Source organism: Paroedura picta, chromosome 4 (genome assembly GCF_049243985.1).
Source record: "Paroedura picta isolate Pp20150507F chromosome 4, Ppicta_v3.0, whole genome shotgun sequence".
Taxonomy (NCBI): domain Eukaryota; kingdom Metazoa; phylum Chordata; class Lepidosauria; order Squamata; family Gekkonidae; genus Paroedura; species Paroedura picta.
Genome location: NC_135372.1, coordinates 103,397,160 through 103,411,243, shown reverse-complemented (window position 1 = coordinate 103,411,243; position 14,084 = coordinate 103,397,160). Strand labels below are relative to the sequence as shown.

Sequence of the window (14,084 nt, the reverse complement as noted above, 5' to 3'; positions counted from 1 at the left end):
ACAGTGTCACCTAGAAGCGTATACCCCATCCAGTAGCCATGCTTTTCATTTTTCTGACCCAGATGCAGAACTTTACACTTATCTTTATTAAACTGCATCTTGTTCTCATTTGCCCATATTTCCATTGTGTTCAGATCTCGTTGAACTCTGTCTCTATCTTCTGGAGTATTTGCCAGTCCTCCCAATTTGGTGTCATCTGCAAACTGGATGAGAAGTCCCTACACCCCCTCATCTAGATCATTAATAAATATGTTAAAAAGTACTGGACCGAGCACCGAGCCCTGAGGTACCCCACTACTCACCTCCGTCCATTCTAATGAAACACCATTGACAACGACTCTTTGAGTACGGTTCTCTCCAATTCCCTATCCACCTAACTATCTGAAAATCCAGATTGCAGTCCTTCAATTTATCCATCAGAACATCATGGGGAACCTTATCAAAAGCTTTACTAAAATCCAAGTAAACCAATCAAATTGTGTTCTTTCTATATACAGGAATAATAAATTACTACGATAAATCCTGTATCATAAACTATGGCTTGTCTGCTTAAAGTCCACATAAGTTTGTCTGATAAGTCTCCAACAAAGCACAAATTCTTCTTGCACAGCTAAAGCAGTGTGTATGGTAAATGCTGGAACATATTCTCAACCATTTCACATACTTAGATTACAAGACGGAATTTCAGGGAACCATTTCTTCCCACCAATGTATCGAATTGCAGGTGATCCTCGCAGTGAATAGCCAGCATAACAATGAACGGTAATATTATCACCAGGAATATAGGTTTTTTTCTTTCCAATTATTCTTCCATTAAGGATTTTCAGTTTAACAGTGTCAGGTGAAGTTCTTACTGCAAACACACAAAAAGTTATTAAACACAATGTAAAATAATTCTCAACCTCATATAGAAATATTTTCCTCTAAATCAAAGTTGCAATATTAATAGTGTTTTTTTAACCAATACAGTACATATCTTTTTTTTCCCTTTTCATCAGTGCAACTGGTATAGTATATATGCTCAATATCTTGGAGGGTAAGAAATAGGCTCAGTAACAAACAGAAGCTCAACCTAAATACAATGTAAATGATAGGAAAATTTGGGAACGAGAGTAGTAGCATACAGTTCGTTCTGAATAAGGTTTCAAGTTCACAAACTTTTTGATCCCTTTTATATTTGGATGTCCAAGTAGTTTCCATGGTTCAAAGTATCTTTTACTGTAGTTGGTACACCACCTGAAACTATTCTTGGAAAAGAATGATATTGCCACAACCAATCACACTTCAGACTGTGGGCAGGAACATGGCATAGTCAGTGTATCACCCCGGCATTGCATGCCTTGCATTGCCTTGGCTTCCAACTTCAGGATATGAGTTAAGCTAACAAAGACAACCAAAGGAATGCCACAACTTGAGCAAAATTCAGAGAAAGAACAATAAGGACAACACAGGAATTTCATTGTAGTTGCTGTGCAAAAATGTTAACACTGTCCTTTCTCGACACAAAAAGGACTTGGGGAAGTCTGCCTGATCTACATTGTGTTCAATGATTACAACTGAGCCTCATGGTAATTTATCATACTCTGTCACAAATTTTGTTAAAATTTTAAGATGCTACTGGACGCTTATTTTCTAGCTTCATATTTGTTATTGAGTGGGAGAACTGAAAATTAAGCCTATTAAAGGAGATGAGTAGTACAACTGTAGAGCCTAATACAGATAGGGGAAGTAACCAAGTGGCTGTCATACATATGTTTCCAAGAGGACATTTTTGAGAGCAGCATTTGTGGCTGCCACTTGGGATGGGTTAAGGGAGAAAGTACTGGTTCAAGAACCTCCCATCCCATGCATTTAAATGGTCCAAATCAGAGGTGGCTGAATTGTGACCTGGCAATTTGAGCATTTAAATTAAGGTGATTTAGAGGTTGACCATTTTGGTCAATTGCTGATGGCACGCTTCATTTAGATGACAAATAAGTAAATTATCGGGTGCCAGTCATCTGACCATTTATTTTGCAGAATAACATTGGGGAAGAAATGGCAGGACTGGACTGCATTCTGCTTACAGTGCCCTTTGACTTTTCACATTATGAATGAGCAAATATTTGCTGTAGATGTGAATATTTCAGAGCTTATTTATACTTACAGAAGCAAGGTTGGACAGGAGGATCCCAGGAATTGTAGCCCTGGCACACAGTACTCATTTCTATTGTTTCATCAGGAAAACACTTCTGTGGATTGCATAATATTCTCACTTCCTTTCCAACTGTATATTCATTGGCCAATGGCGACACGCTGGCACTTGGAATTAATGGGGCACCACACGAATTTGAAGCAACTGTAATAAAGGGAGGAGGACATACCCAAGATAGTATAAATGAAACAAGGTTAATATTATACGGACAATATTGTGTAGTTAATTAGAATCATAGAATAATAGAGTTCGAAGGGACTTCCTGGTTCATCTAGTCCAACCCCCTGAACTATGCAGGACACTCACAACCCAAAATATATTGTCAGAGCCACATATCATAATTTGGAAGGCACAGAAGTTTACTACTAATAAATTAATTGCCAACTCATTTAAATTCTGTGTTCTCTGTGGTCTGGTAGATTTAGCCCCTTTACCACCTACCTCCACCTGCTGCTGCCACCAATGCCCACCATCATTCTGGTGACCCCACGGAAGGGGCCAAGCGACCCCAAGGTTGAGAACCACTGGTATATCTGGAAAGAAACTAACGGTTGCATTTGTCAGATGCTGTACAAATCTGAAAAATAAGACATTCAAGAGTACCATTGGAAATTGGATTAAGTGGTACATAAAACAGGCCCTGCCAACAAAAGTGCATCTAGTCAAGGCTATGGTCTTCCCAGCTGCAATGTATGGCTGTGAAAGTTGGACCATAAGGAAGGCCGAGCGTCAAAGAATTGAGGCTCTTGAACTCTAGTGCTGGAGAAGACTCTTGCGAGTCCCTTGGACTGCAAGGCGAACAAACCGGTCAGTCCTAGAGGAGATCAGCCCTGCCTTCTCCTTAGAAGGCCAGATCCTGAAGATGAAACTCAAATACTTTGGCCACCTCATGAGAAGGAAGGACTCCCTGGAGAAGAGCCTAATGCTGGGAGCGATCGAGGGCAAAAGAAGGGGACGACAGAGGTGGCTGGATGGAGTCACTGAAGCAGTTGGTGCAAACTTAAATGGACTCCGGAGAATGGTAGAAGACAGGAAGGCCTGGAGGATCATTGTCCATGGGGTTGCGATGGGTCGGACATGACTTTGCATCTAACAACAACAAAAAAACAGGCCTATGACACTTTACGGCTAAAAAAGCCCACAGGTATTACTGCATTTTCATCAGGTCAGTAGCTACTTTTGCAAGCTTTCAGACAAGACCATCTCTTGAAGAGATATGCAGAATGGCCACATGGTCTTCTCACTTAACATTTGTTAAGCATTACAGAATTGATACACAGGTATCAGATGAGATGTTGTGGGCAGGAGTGTCTTGAATCAAACAGAAAGCTGTAACACTGAATAAGAATTATCAGTATATGCAATAGTGATAATGGTGATGGCCTTTTAGTGGGATAAGGATTGCTAATGTTTTATGTATTACTAGTAAAAAAGCCCATTGTATGAAGAAGACAATGGGCGCTAGCAGGTGGGGACCAGAGCGAGCGGCAGGCGAGGGACAGAGCGAGGGACAGGCTACCTGAAAGAGGAGGCGGGCGGCGGCTCCTCGGCGTCTCGTAGTTTTTGCCGAGGAGCACCAGGTGTGGTGCGCTGGGCTGCGGCGGCTCCTCTGCATTTTTTTGTTCTTCTGCGGCTTTCCCGGCGGCTCCATTGTGTTCTGGGGCCATGAGGGCAGGGAGCCGCCAGCAGCAGCGCTGTGGGCGGCTGCCGGGGCTCCCAGGGCGCCGGCTTGAAGCGGCGACAGGCTCCTCCAGGGTTTTTTTTTTTCTGCTGCCTCTCGTGGGCGCGCCGGCTTGGAGCTGCGAAAGGCTCCTACAGGGTTAATTTTTTTCTGCTGCTTGGAGTTGCGAAAGGCTCCTACAGGGTTTTTTTTTTTTCTGCTAGCTCTCGTGGGAGCGCCGGCTTGGAGCTGCGAAAGGCTCCTACAGGGTTAATTTTTTTCTGCTGCTTGGAGCTGGGAAAGGCTCCTAAAGGTTTTTTTTTTTCTGCTGCTTGGAGCTGTGAAAGGCTCCTACAGGGTTTGTTTTTTTTTCTGCTAGCTCTCGTGGGCGTGCCGGCTTGGAGCTGCGAATGGCTCCTACAGGGTTTTTTTCCCCTGCTGCTTGGAGCTGCGAAAGGCTCCTACAGGGTTAATTTTTTATTTTCTGCTTGGAGCTGCGAAAGGCTCCTACAGGGTTAATTTTTTTCTGCTAGCTCTCGTGGGCTAGCTGCTAGCTACTGCTAGCTACAGCTAGCTACTGCTGGCTTGGAGCTCCTACAGGGTTTTTTTTTTTTTCTGCTGGGAGCTGCGAAAGGCTCCTACAGGGTTTTTTTTCCTGCTGCTTGGAGCTGCGAAAGGCTCCTACAGGGTTAATTTTTTTCTGCTGCCTCTCGTGGGCGTGCTGGCTTGGAGCTCCTACAGGGTTTTTTTTTTCTGCTGCTTGGAGCTGGGGAAGGCTCCTTCAGGGTTTTGTTTTCTGCTGCTTGGATCTGCGAAAGGCTCCTACAGGGTTTTTTTTTCTGCTGCTTGGAGCTGGGAAAGGCTCCTTCAGGGTTTTGTTTTCTGCTGCTTGGATCTGCGAAAGGCTCCTACAGGGTTTTTTTTTCTGCTGCTTGGAGCTGGGAAAGGCTCCTTCTGGGTTTTGTTTTCTGCTGCTTGGATCTGCGAAAGGCTCCTACAGGGTTTTTTTTTCTGCTGCTTGGAGCTGGGAAAGGCTCCTACAGGGTTTTGTTTTCTGCTGCTTGGATCTGCGAAAGGCTCCTACAGGGTTTTTTTTTCTGCTGCTTGGAGCTGGGAAAGGCTCCTACAGGGTTTTTTTTTTTGCTGCTTGGAGCTGGGAAAGGCTCCTACAGGGGTTTTTTTTTCTGCTGCTTGGAGCTGTGAAAGGCTCCTACAGGGTTTTTTTTTTCTGCTGCTTGGAGCTGGGAAAGGCTCCTTCAGGGTTTTGTTTTCTGCTGCTTGGAGCTGGGAAAGGCTCCTACAGGGTTTTTTTTTTCTGCTGCCTCTCGTGGGCGTGCCGGCTTGGAGCTCCTACAGGGTTTTTTTTTTCTGCTGCTTGGAGCTGGGAAAGGCTCCTTCAGGGTTTTGTTTTCTGCTGCTTGGAGCTGGGAAAGGCTCCTACAGGGTTTTTTTTTTCTGCTGCCTCTCGTGGGCGTGCTGGCTTGGAGCTCCTACAGGGGTTTTGTTTTCTGCTGCTTGGAGCTGGGAAAGGCTCCTACAGGGTTTTGTTTTCTGCTGCTTGGAGCTGGGAAAGGCTCCTTCAGGGTTTTGTTTTCTGCTGCTTGGAGCTGGGAAAGGCTCCTACAGGGTTTTTTTTTCTGCTGCTTGGAGCTGTGAAAGGCTCCTACAGGGTTTTTTTTTTCTGCTAGCTCTCGTGGGCGTGCCGGCTTGGAGCTCCTACAGGGGTTTTGTTTTCTGCTGCTTGGAGCTGGGAAAGGCTCCTACAGGGTTTTGTTTTCTGCTGCTTGGATCTGCGAAAGGCTCCTACAGGGTTTTTTTTTCTGTCTACGACGCTGTGAGCCCGCTGCGGCCGGCGGCAGAAGGCTTCCCTTCCCCCCCCCCCCATCCACCCCCCCGAGGCTCTCTGGAGCCTTCTCTCGGCCGGCGGAGCGGGCTCGCAGCGTCCACAACGCTGCGAGGCCGCTCCGCCGGCCGAGAGAAGGCTTCCCGGCCCACCCCCCAGCCGAGGCTCTCACCAGGCGGGCCGCCATTTTCCGAGCGAGTGAAGCAGGCAATGGGGAGCCGCGCTTTGCGCGGCTCCCCATTGTCTGCTTGGGGCGGGATTGACACTCGGAGGGGCCAATCAGGAGCCGCTTCGCGGCTCCTGATTGGCCCCCCCGAGTTTTTATCCCGGACCGGTCCCGCCCTAACTCCTCCCCACTACCCCTTACTCCTTTATACAGTCCGTGGCGCCCGTGGCGCCACGGGCTGTTTACAGATTTTGAATTTATATGATTAAGAGACAAATTTAATGTAGGGTAATTTTGAAAAATAAGTTCATATGAGAGTTTAAAGATTGGAAAAAGATAAAAACATCTTGGATTTGGATAACATAACATAATTTGAAGATTGGTTCAAAGTACATATTGGAATAATGCAGACTGCAGTTTATAATAATTATTGATCAAGAAAGCGGGACAAATGCCTTCTAATATGTAACTCAGAATATGTAATAGTGACAGTGATCATAGCTTTTTTGCTTATGCTTTTTTCCAAAATAAGAAAAGTATTGCTGTTTCATATATTCTTGTATATTCATGTATTCTTTCCAAATTATACTTTAAACAAACAATGCTAAAAAGAAAAAAATAGATGTCCTGTAATATGTAATTATGATAGTGCTGATGGTTTTTTAAATGGAAATATTTTGTAAATGTTTTATGTAATACTCCAGACTAACATATTCAAAAGGTAAGAAAATTTATATAAGTGACATTTAATACAGGGCAAAAACTGAAAGTTCAGCTTACGTAAAAATTAAAATATTAGATGTGAAATAATTTTTAATTGGCTATATGACAAAAAGAAAAAAATATTTAAGCAAATGTTATGTGAATGTAAAGATTTGTTGCTAAGTGATAATGAGACTGGGTAAAGAGGGAGAAAATAACAGTCAATATCATGATGCAAGCTATTTGCAATTCTACTTCTTGTGGCGCACAGTGGCAAGGCAGCAGACATGCAGTCTGAAGCTCTGCCCATGAGGCTGGGAGTTCAATCCCAGCAGCCGGCTCAAGGTTGACTCAGCCTTCCATCCTTCTAAGGTCAGTAAAATGAGTACCCAGCTTGCTGGGGGGTAAACGGTAATGACTGGGGAAGGCACTGGCAAACCACCCTATATTAAAGGGAGAGATCTGCAGACATCTGGAGGACAATTTGGTGATCCAAGGAAGTCAGCATAGATTTGTCTCCAACAGGTCCTGTCAGACCAACCTGGTTTCCTTTTTTGACCAAGTAACAGGTTTGCTGGATCATGGAAATTCGGTTGATGTTGTTTACTTGGATTTTAGTAAAGCTTTTGATAAAGTTCCTCATGATGTTCTGATGGATAATTGAAGGACTGCAATCTGGATTTTCAGATAGTTAGGTGGATAGGGAATTGGTTAGAGAACCGCACTCAAAGAGTTGTTGTCAATGGTGTTTCATCAGACTGGAGGGAGGTGAGTAGTGGGGTACCTCAGGGCTCGGTCCAGTACTTTCTAACATATTTATTAATGATCTAGATGAGGGGGTGGAGGGACTACTCATCAAGTTTGCAGATGATACCAAATTGGGAGGACTGGCAAATACTCCAGAAGATAGAGACAGAGTTCAACGAGATCTGAACACAATGGAAATATGGGCAAATGAGAACAAGATGCAATTTAATAAAGATAAGTGTAAAGTTCTGCATCTGTGTCAGAAAAATGAAAAGCATGCCTACTGGATGGGGGATACGCTTCTAGGTATCACTGTGTGAACGAGACCTTCGGGTACTTGTGGATTGTAAGCTAAACATGAGCAGGCAGTGTGATGCAACGGTTAAAAAGGCAAATGCCATTTTGGGCTGTATCAACAGGGGCATCACATCAAAATCACAAGATATCATAGTCCCATTGTATATGGCACTAGTCAGACCACACCTGGAGTACTGTGTGCAGTTCTGGAGGCCTCACTTCAAGAAGGATTAGATAAATTTGAAAGGGTACAGAGGAGAGTGACGAAGATGATCTGGGGCCAAGGGACCAAGCCCTGTGAAGATAGGTTGAGGGACTTGGGAATGTTCAGCCTGGAGAAAAGGAGGTTGAGAGGGGACATGATAGCCCTCTTTAAGTATTTGAAAGGTTGTCACTTGGAGGAGGGCAGGATGCTGTTTCTGCTGGCTGCAGAGGAAAGGACACGCAGTAATGGGTTTAAACTTCAAGTACAACGATATAGGCTAGATATCAGGAAAAAGTTTTTCACAGTCAGAGTAGTTCAGCAGTGGAATAGGCTGCCTAAGGAGGTGGTGAGCTGGAAATCTTCAAGCAAAGGTTGGATACACACTTTTCTTGGATGCTTTAGGATGCTTAGGGCTAATCCTGCGTTGAGCAGGGGGTTGGACTAGATGGCCTGTATGGCCCCTTCCAACTCTATGATTCTATGATTCTATGATTCTATGATTATACTTTTAAAATAGAAAAAAATTTAATGTTAATATTTTACATTTGTTATTTATCTTTATGTTGTTTTTATCTTCTTGGTTTTATCTTGTAAGTTGCCTCAAGATCCTTTGGGTGAGCAGTTACTTAAAAAAAATCTTCTAATAAATAATGTATATTGTAAAAATCTTCTGATAAATAAATAATTAACTGTTTTTGTCAAGAAAAATTATTCTGACATGCTGAAGTTTCAGTCTTATGCACAGATGGTTAACAGTAAGGCCTGCTTTAGAAAACATGTCCTACATGCAATGTTTAAACATTTTTACAGTATATAAACAATAAATATATGCTTGTTTTATTGTTTCAACATTTAATATTTCATGACTTTATATTGACCCGTCTAACGCCCAACTCTTTATTTTTATAAAATATTACATCCCAAAGAAAAGTACATTTTTGTGGCTTACTACTATGGAGTGGATAAAACAAAACTGCTAAGCAAATCTGTTTTTGGTCTTACTTGGTATGCAAGATGGTACTCCAGGAATCCACAAGCTGTCGGCATTACATCTAATCCAATAACTTCCAACCATGTAGTAGCCAATCATACATTCAAATGAAACAGTGCTGCCTAATGCATGTGTGTGTGTTAATTCACTTATTGGAGTTCCATGCTCTACTACAGGGTTTCCACAGCTCACCACTGGAAAGGAAAGGAATATATTTTTAAACCCCTTAAAAACAGAACATTTCAAATAGATGTGAATTTTTCTTTTTTTACAACATATCTGCTGAATTCTTATCAAATTAGTGAATCCTGATTTTAAAAATTAATTTCTAGTTCATAAAATGAGACTGCAGAGATGTTTAAGTGTTTAGCAGTAGAAGATCATTTCAGGTTCCACCTTTAAGTGTGAAGTTGAGCCACCGATCTATTATTTGCAAGAATGAACAGGAGGACCTAATGGTGGAGAAACAGAGGCATATGTTACGCCCTCTCCGTCTTCGCCTCAAACAGGCTCCATGGTATTCCCAGGAGCTTCGGGAGAGGAAGAAGGCAGTGAGATGGCTTGAGCGAGTGTGGAGTAAGTCTTGTGACGAAGCAGCAAAGACAACTCATTGGATGCTTATGAAGGCATAAGTTAGCGAATTGGAAGCTCCGTGGCCATCGAGGGGGTTAGTGTTTGATGGCTTCAGGAAGCTCTCTTTAACCGAAGTTGACAAGTTACTGGGGTCAATGAGAGTGACTACATGATCCTTAGATCCCTGTCCACCTTGTTGCTTAAATCGGGCAACCAACAGAAAGGAGGCCCTTTGAGTGAAATTATCAACCTCTCTTTGACATCTGGAGAGTTCCCTGAAGGGCTAAAGGAAGCCGTGGTTCGCCCTCTGCTAAAAAAAACCATTTCTGGACACCCAAGACCCCGCCAGCTACCACCCTGTCTCGCATCTTGCGTTTCTAGGGAACGTGGTAGAGTGGGCCGCGGCGGAACAGCTCCTAGTATTCTTGGAGGAAACTTCGGCCCTTGATCCATGCCAGTCTGGCTTCCGTCTTGGCCATAGAGTAGAGACCGCGCTGGTCGCCTTGACAGATGACATTCGGCGTCAACATGCCCCTGAGTTCATTAAAGTCTGCCCCACTAAAATTGAACATATATATCTGGCTATGAACTTCCTTGCCTGCTCCCCCAGCAAAATATATTGAATATTCACTTTCCCCTAAAGTCCCCACCACCTTCATGCCATCTACCAACTCATGCCTGTTAGTTAATAATAAGTCAAGTATGGCCAAGCCCCTCTTAGTTTCCTCCATAACCCCTCTCAGTGCACAACATTTGTCATGGGCGGGTTTCCCAGGGGAGGCTCATTTGATGTTACTGATCACTGACCCCAACCAAAAGCTTAGTGGAAGAGCTTAGAGGCCCTGCAGATCTAAGCTAGTTCTGACAGGTCCCAAATCTCCTCAGGAAGATTATTCCAACAAGTAAGAGTCAGGACTGAGAATTACCTGGTCCTGGTTGAGGCCAAACATACCTCCTTGGAGCCAGGGATTACCAACTGATTGGAATTTCCAGAGTGCAACACTCTTCAGGGGACATAGGCAGAGAGGCGGTCTCATAGGTAGAGCCTTAAAGGTAAGAACCAATACCTTAAACTTGATCCTGAATTTAACCAGAAGCCAGTGCAGCTGCTGAAGGATGGGACAAAAATGGGCATTCTAGGGATTTCCTTTGAGGACCCAAGCAGCTACATTCTGGATAAGTTGTTGTTTCCTGGTCAAGGATAAGGGTAGGCTCACATACAGCAAGTTACAGAAGCCCAATCTAGAAGTGACTGTTGCATGGATTACAGTGGCCAGATGCACTGGGGCCAGGTAGGGCAATAGTAGTTTGGCTTGGCAAAGATGGGAAAATGCCACCTAAGCTACTCTTGTGACATGTGCCTCCTTTGTAAGGGAGATGTGAAGAATCATACCCAAACTTCTAACTTCTAGAGCTGAACACCATCCAAGGCAGGAAGGATGTGCTTTCGCACTTGACTCTTTCCTACCCAGCCACAAGACCCCTGTCTTTAAAGGATTGAGCTTCAGACAACTCTGCTTAATCCACATAATCACTTCTTCCATGCACTTCTTCCAATGACAGGGGTGAGTCCAGGGCCACTCATCAGGTGATAGAAGTGAGTGTCATCAGCATATTGACAACACCCCAGACTGAATTCTTGAACAAGCCGGGCAAGAGAGCACATAAAAATGTTAAATAGAGTCTGAGAGAACCACATCCTATGGCACTCCACAAGGGAGCTGGCAACAATGTGAAATGTTCTTCCCAATTGCAACCCTCTGTCAGAAAGAAGATCAGCAACTGTAAAGTTGTCCCCTGTATCCTTGAGTCAGTGAGGCGGTGAACTAAAATCTCATTATGGACTATATCAAAAAAGTGCCATAAGATCTAGCATCACAAGCAGCACTGGTCCACCTCAATCCAGCTGTTGTCAAAGGGCATCCATCAGAGTAAGCAACACCGTCTCTACCCCATGGCCAGGCCAGAAAACACATGGAAATGGATCCAGGACTGAAGTTTCCTTTAGGTAAGCTAAGAACTGGTCCACAAAATCCCTTTAAACCATCTTTCTCAGAAACACTAACTGTGAGACAGAGTGTTAGTTGACCAGGTCCCGCAGGTCCATAGCTGTTTTTTTTCAGCAAGGGACAAACCACAGTCTCCTTCAATGCCATCAGAAACTCCACCATAGAAAGGGAGTGGTTGATAATTTTCTGGAGAGGACCTCCTATCCCAAGCTTTCTCATCCAGGGTTTTCTGAAACCCTGGGGTTTCTTGACGGTCCTGGAAGGGTTTCCCAAATGAATGCGAGTTAATTATTTTTTATTATATTTTTAAATTTGTTAAATATTTAGCAGGTGATATGATCATATATGGTCATGTCAACCTCCCTCCCCTTCCAAAAATGGCCAATGATGGGCCTGGAGGGGGTGGGAAGGGGAGGGGACCCAAGTGGCTGTGTACATAGCTATGCTTACCAACCATATTCTGTATGTCCACACATCTTCTGGGGTTTCTCAAAGCCTGAAAGTTTCAGGCAGTTGTCAACAGTAAAAATATTGTGAAAGGCTGTCTTATCCTCTCATCACTCTGTTTTAATACAATCAGGGCAGGGATCAAGGGGCCATGTGATAAGCCTCACTGATGTTAGCAACCTATCCACTTCAGTAGCGTGAGTTGTCTGAAGCCATCGAATACTGCTCTGAAGACACAATGACTTGCAGTTCACTTGTCTTAGGCCCACAGCTCCTATTAGTGTATCTTATGTGCCATAATATGTATCTTCCTTCCCTCCATTTCAGGGGAAAGGGGAGTAACACAGCTCTAACTCTCAATGGTTGTACATCTTTAACTGCTCCTGCGGAGCGGAATAAATAAAACAGTAAGCCATAAGGGGGAGGAGAAAGGGCGGGCTCTGTCCGGGATAAAAACTCGGAGGGCCCAATCAGGAGCCACAAAGCAGCTCCTGATTGGACCCTCCGAGTGTCACTCCAGGGCCAAACGGCCAATGGGGAGCAGAGCTTTGCGTGGCTCCCCATTGGCTGCTTCACCCATCCTCGCCTTGCCCGGCCAGGGACTCACCGCACACAAGGAGAAGCTGCCTTCCCCGACGGTGAGTCCCCCCCTGGCTTCCCCTCGGCTAGACACAGACATATACATACAACCCCCCTGGCCGCCCCCTCCATCGTGCCGCCGCTGCTTCCCCCCACCCAGAGAAACATAGACACCAGCCAAACCCCCTGGCCCATAGCCCCGCCGCCACTTCCCCGCCCCCACAGACACGCCCCCACACACAAATCCCCTCTGGCCGCCCCCCCATTGCACCACCGCTTCCCCGCCCCCACACATGCACACACACACCAGCCACCCACCGCGCTCTCCCATCGTGCTCTCCCACCACTTCCCCCACCCCATACACCCACGCACACACTCCTCTCTACCCCCTCTTTCCTTGCCACCTCCCCATTCTGATTTGCCCCCCCACGATTCCCCCCCACCCTTCACACACACCCTATCTGCTCCCATTTCACCTACCTCTCTGCCTGCCTTCCTTCCTTTCTTCCTTCTTACTTCCTGACTTCCTCTATTTCTCCCTCTCCTTCCTGTCTCTCTCTCTCTCTCTCACTTGCTTCCTGTCTTTCTCCTTTACTTCCTTTCTTTCTCCCTTCTACCCATCCTTTCAACCACCCCTTCCCCTTCTTTCTCCCTCCTATACCTCCTTTCCTCTTCTTCCTTCTTTTCCTACAGTCTGCCTTCCCATTCTCTAGCGCACGCTGTCTTTCTTCTACAGCGGGCTTAATTTATAGTCCAAAATAATAAAGCTAATTTTGGAATGCTTAATTTTCAATATAATATAAAATGTACACAGTCTTCCCTCCTGAGACTATACATCCTATTTTCTGCCAATGCAGGTGTGGATGCAAGTTTAGTACAAGTCTTTAAAGAAATGTTCTATATTCCTTTTATAAACATAAATCTATAGTACTTGTTTGGGATATATAAAGACATTCATAGAATCATGGGGTTGGAGGGGACCTCCAGGGTCATCTACTCCAACCACCTGCACTATGCTGGAACCCACAACTACATGCCCACCTACAGTGACCCCAATTTCAAGTGATCCCCAACCCACCAAAAACCTCCAGAATTCAGCCTGGCCTAGAGGAAATTCACCTACCATCCCACAGTGGTGATCAGCAATTCCCTGGGTATAGAAGGAAGGGAAGAGCCTCTTGTGGCGCAGAGTGGTAAGGCAGCCGTCTGAAAGCTTTGCCCATAAGGCTGGGAGTTCAATCCCAGCAGCCGGCTCAAGGTTGACTCAGCCTTCCATCCTTCCGAGGTCGGTCAAATGAGTACCCAGCTTGCTTGCTGGGGGGTAAACGGTCATGACTGGGGAAGGCACTGGCAAACCACCCCATATTGAGTCTGCCATGAAAACGCTGGAGGGCGTCACCCCAAGGGTCAGACATGACTCGGTGCTTGCACAGGGGATACCTTTACCTTTAGAAGGAAGGGGCATGAGAGACAAACACTGACACATCCCTTCCTGCCCACCCACTCACAATCAAGGGCCATGAGAAACAAACACTGACACATCCCTTCCTGCTCACCCACTCACAATCTGCCTAAATTCATAATATCAGCATTCATAATTGGGACATTAGTCTTGGGCTCTGCAGAAACCTAATCAAGATGCAGAGCCTTTGCGATTATAACAATTAGTT

The 14,084-nt window shown here is 45.0% G+C and overlaps 1 protein-coding gene across 5 annotated transcripts in view; it reads right to left on the bottom strand.

The window, feature by feature from the left end:
• LOC143836062 (complement receptor type 2-like) overlaps positions 1-14,084 on the bottom strand; it is a 105,957-nt gene that overhangs the window by 15,575 nt on the left and 76,298 nt on the right. For 4 of the 5 annotated variants that reach the window (XR_013230474.1, XR_013230475.1, XR_013230476.1 and 1 more), the window contains exons 15-17: positions 8,817-8,999; positions 2,147-2,338; positions 665-853 (exon numbers count right to left, since the gene is read on the bottom strand). Coding sequence is in view for 1 of the 5 variants with exons in the window: in XM_077334842.1 (XP_077190957.1) it covers positions 665-853; positions 2,147-2,338; positions 8,817-8,999 (564 nt within the window). In the remaining 4 variants the exon portion in view is untranslated. Of the gene's footprint in view, positions 1-664; positions 854-2,146; positions 2,339-2,635; positions 2,739-8,816; positions 9,000-14,084 lie in introns of those variants that run through there. The other variant, XR_013230477.1, reaches the window with a different exon arrangement.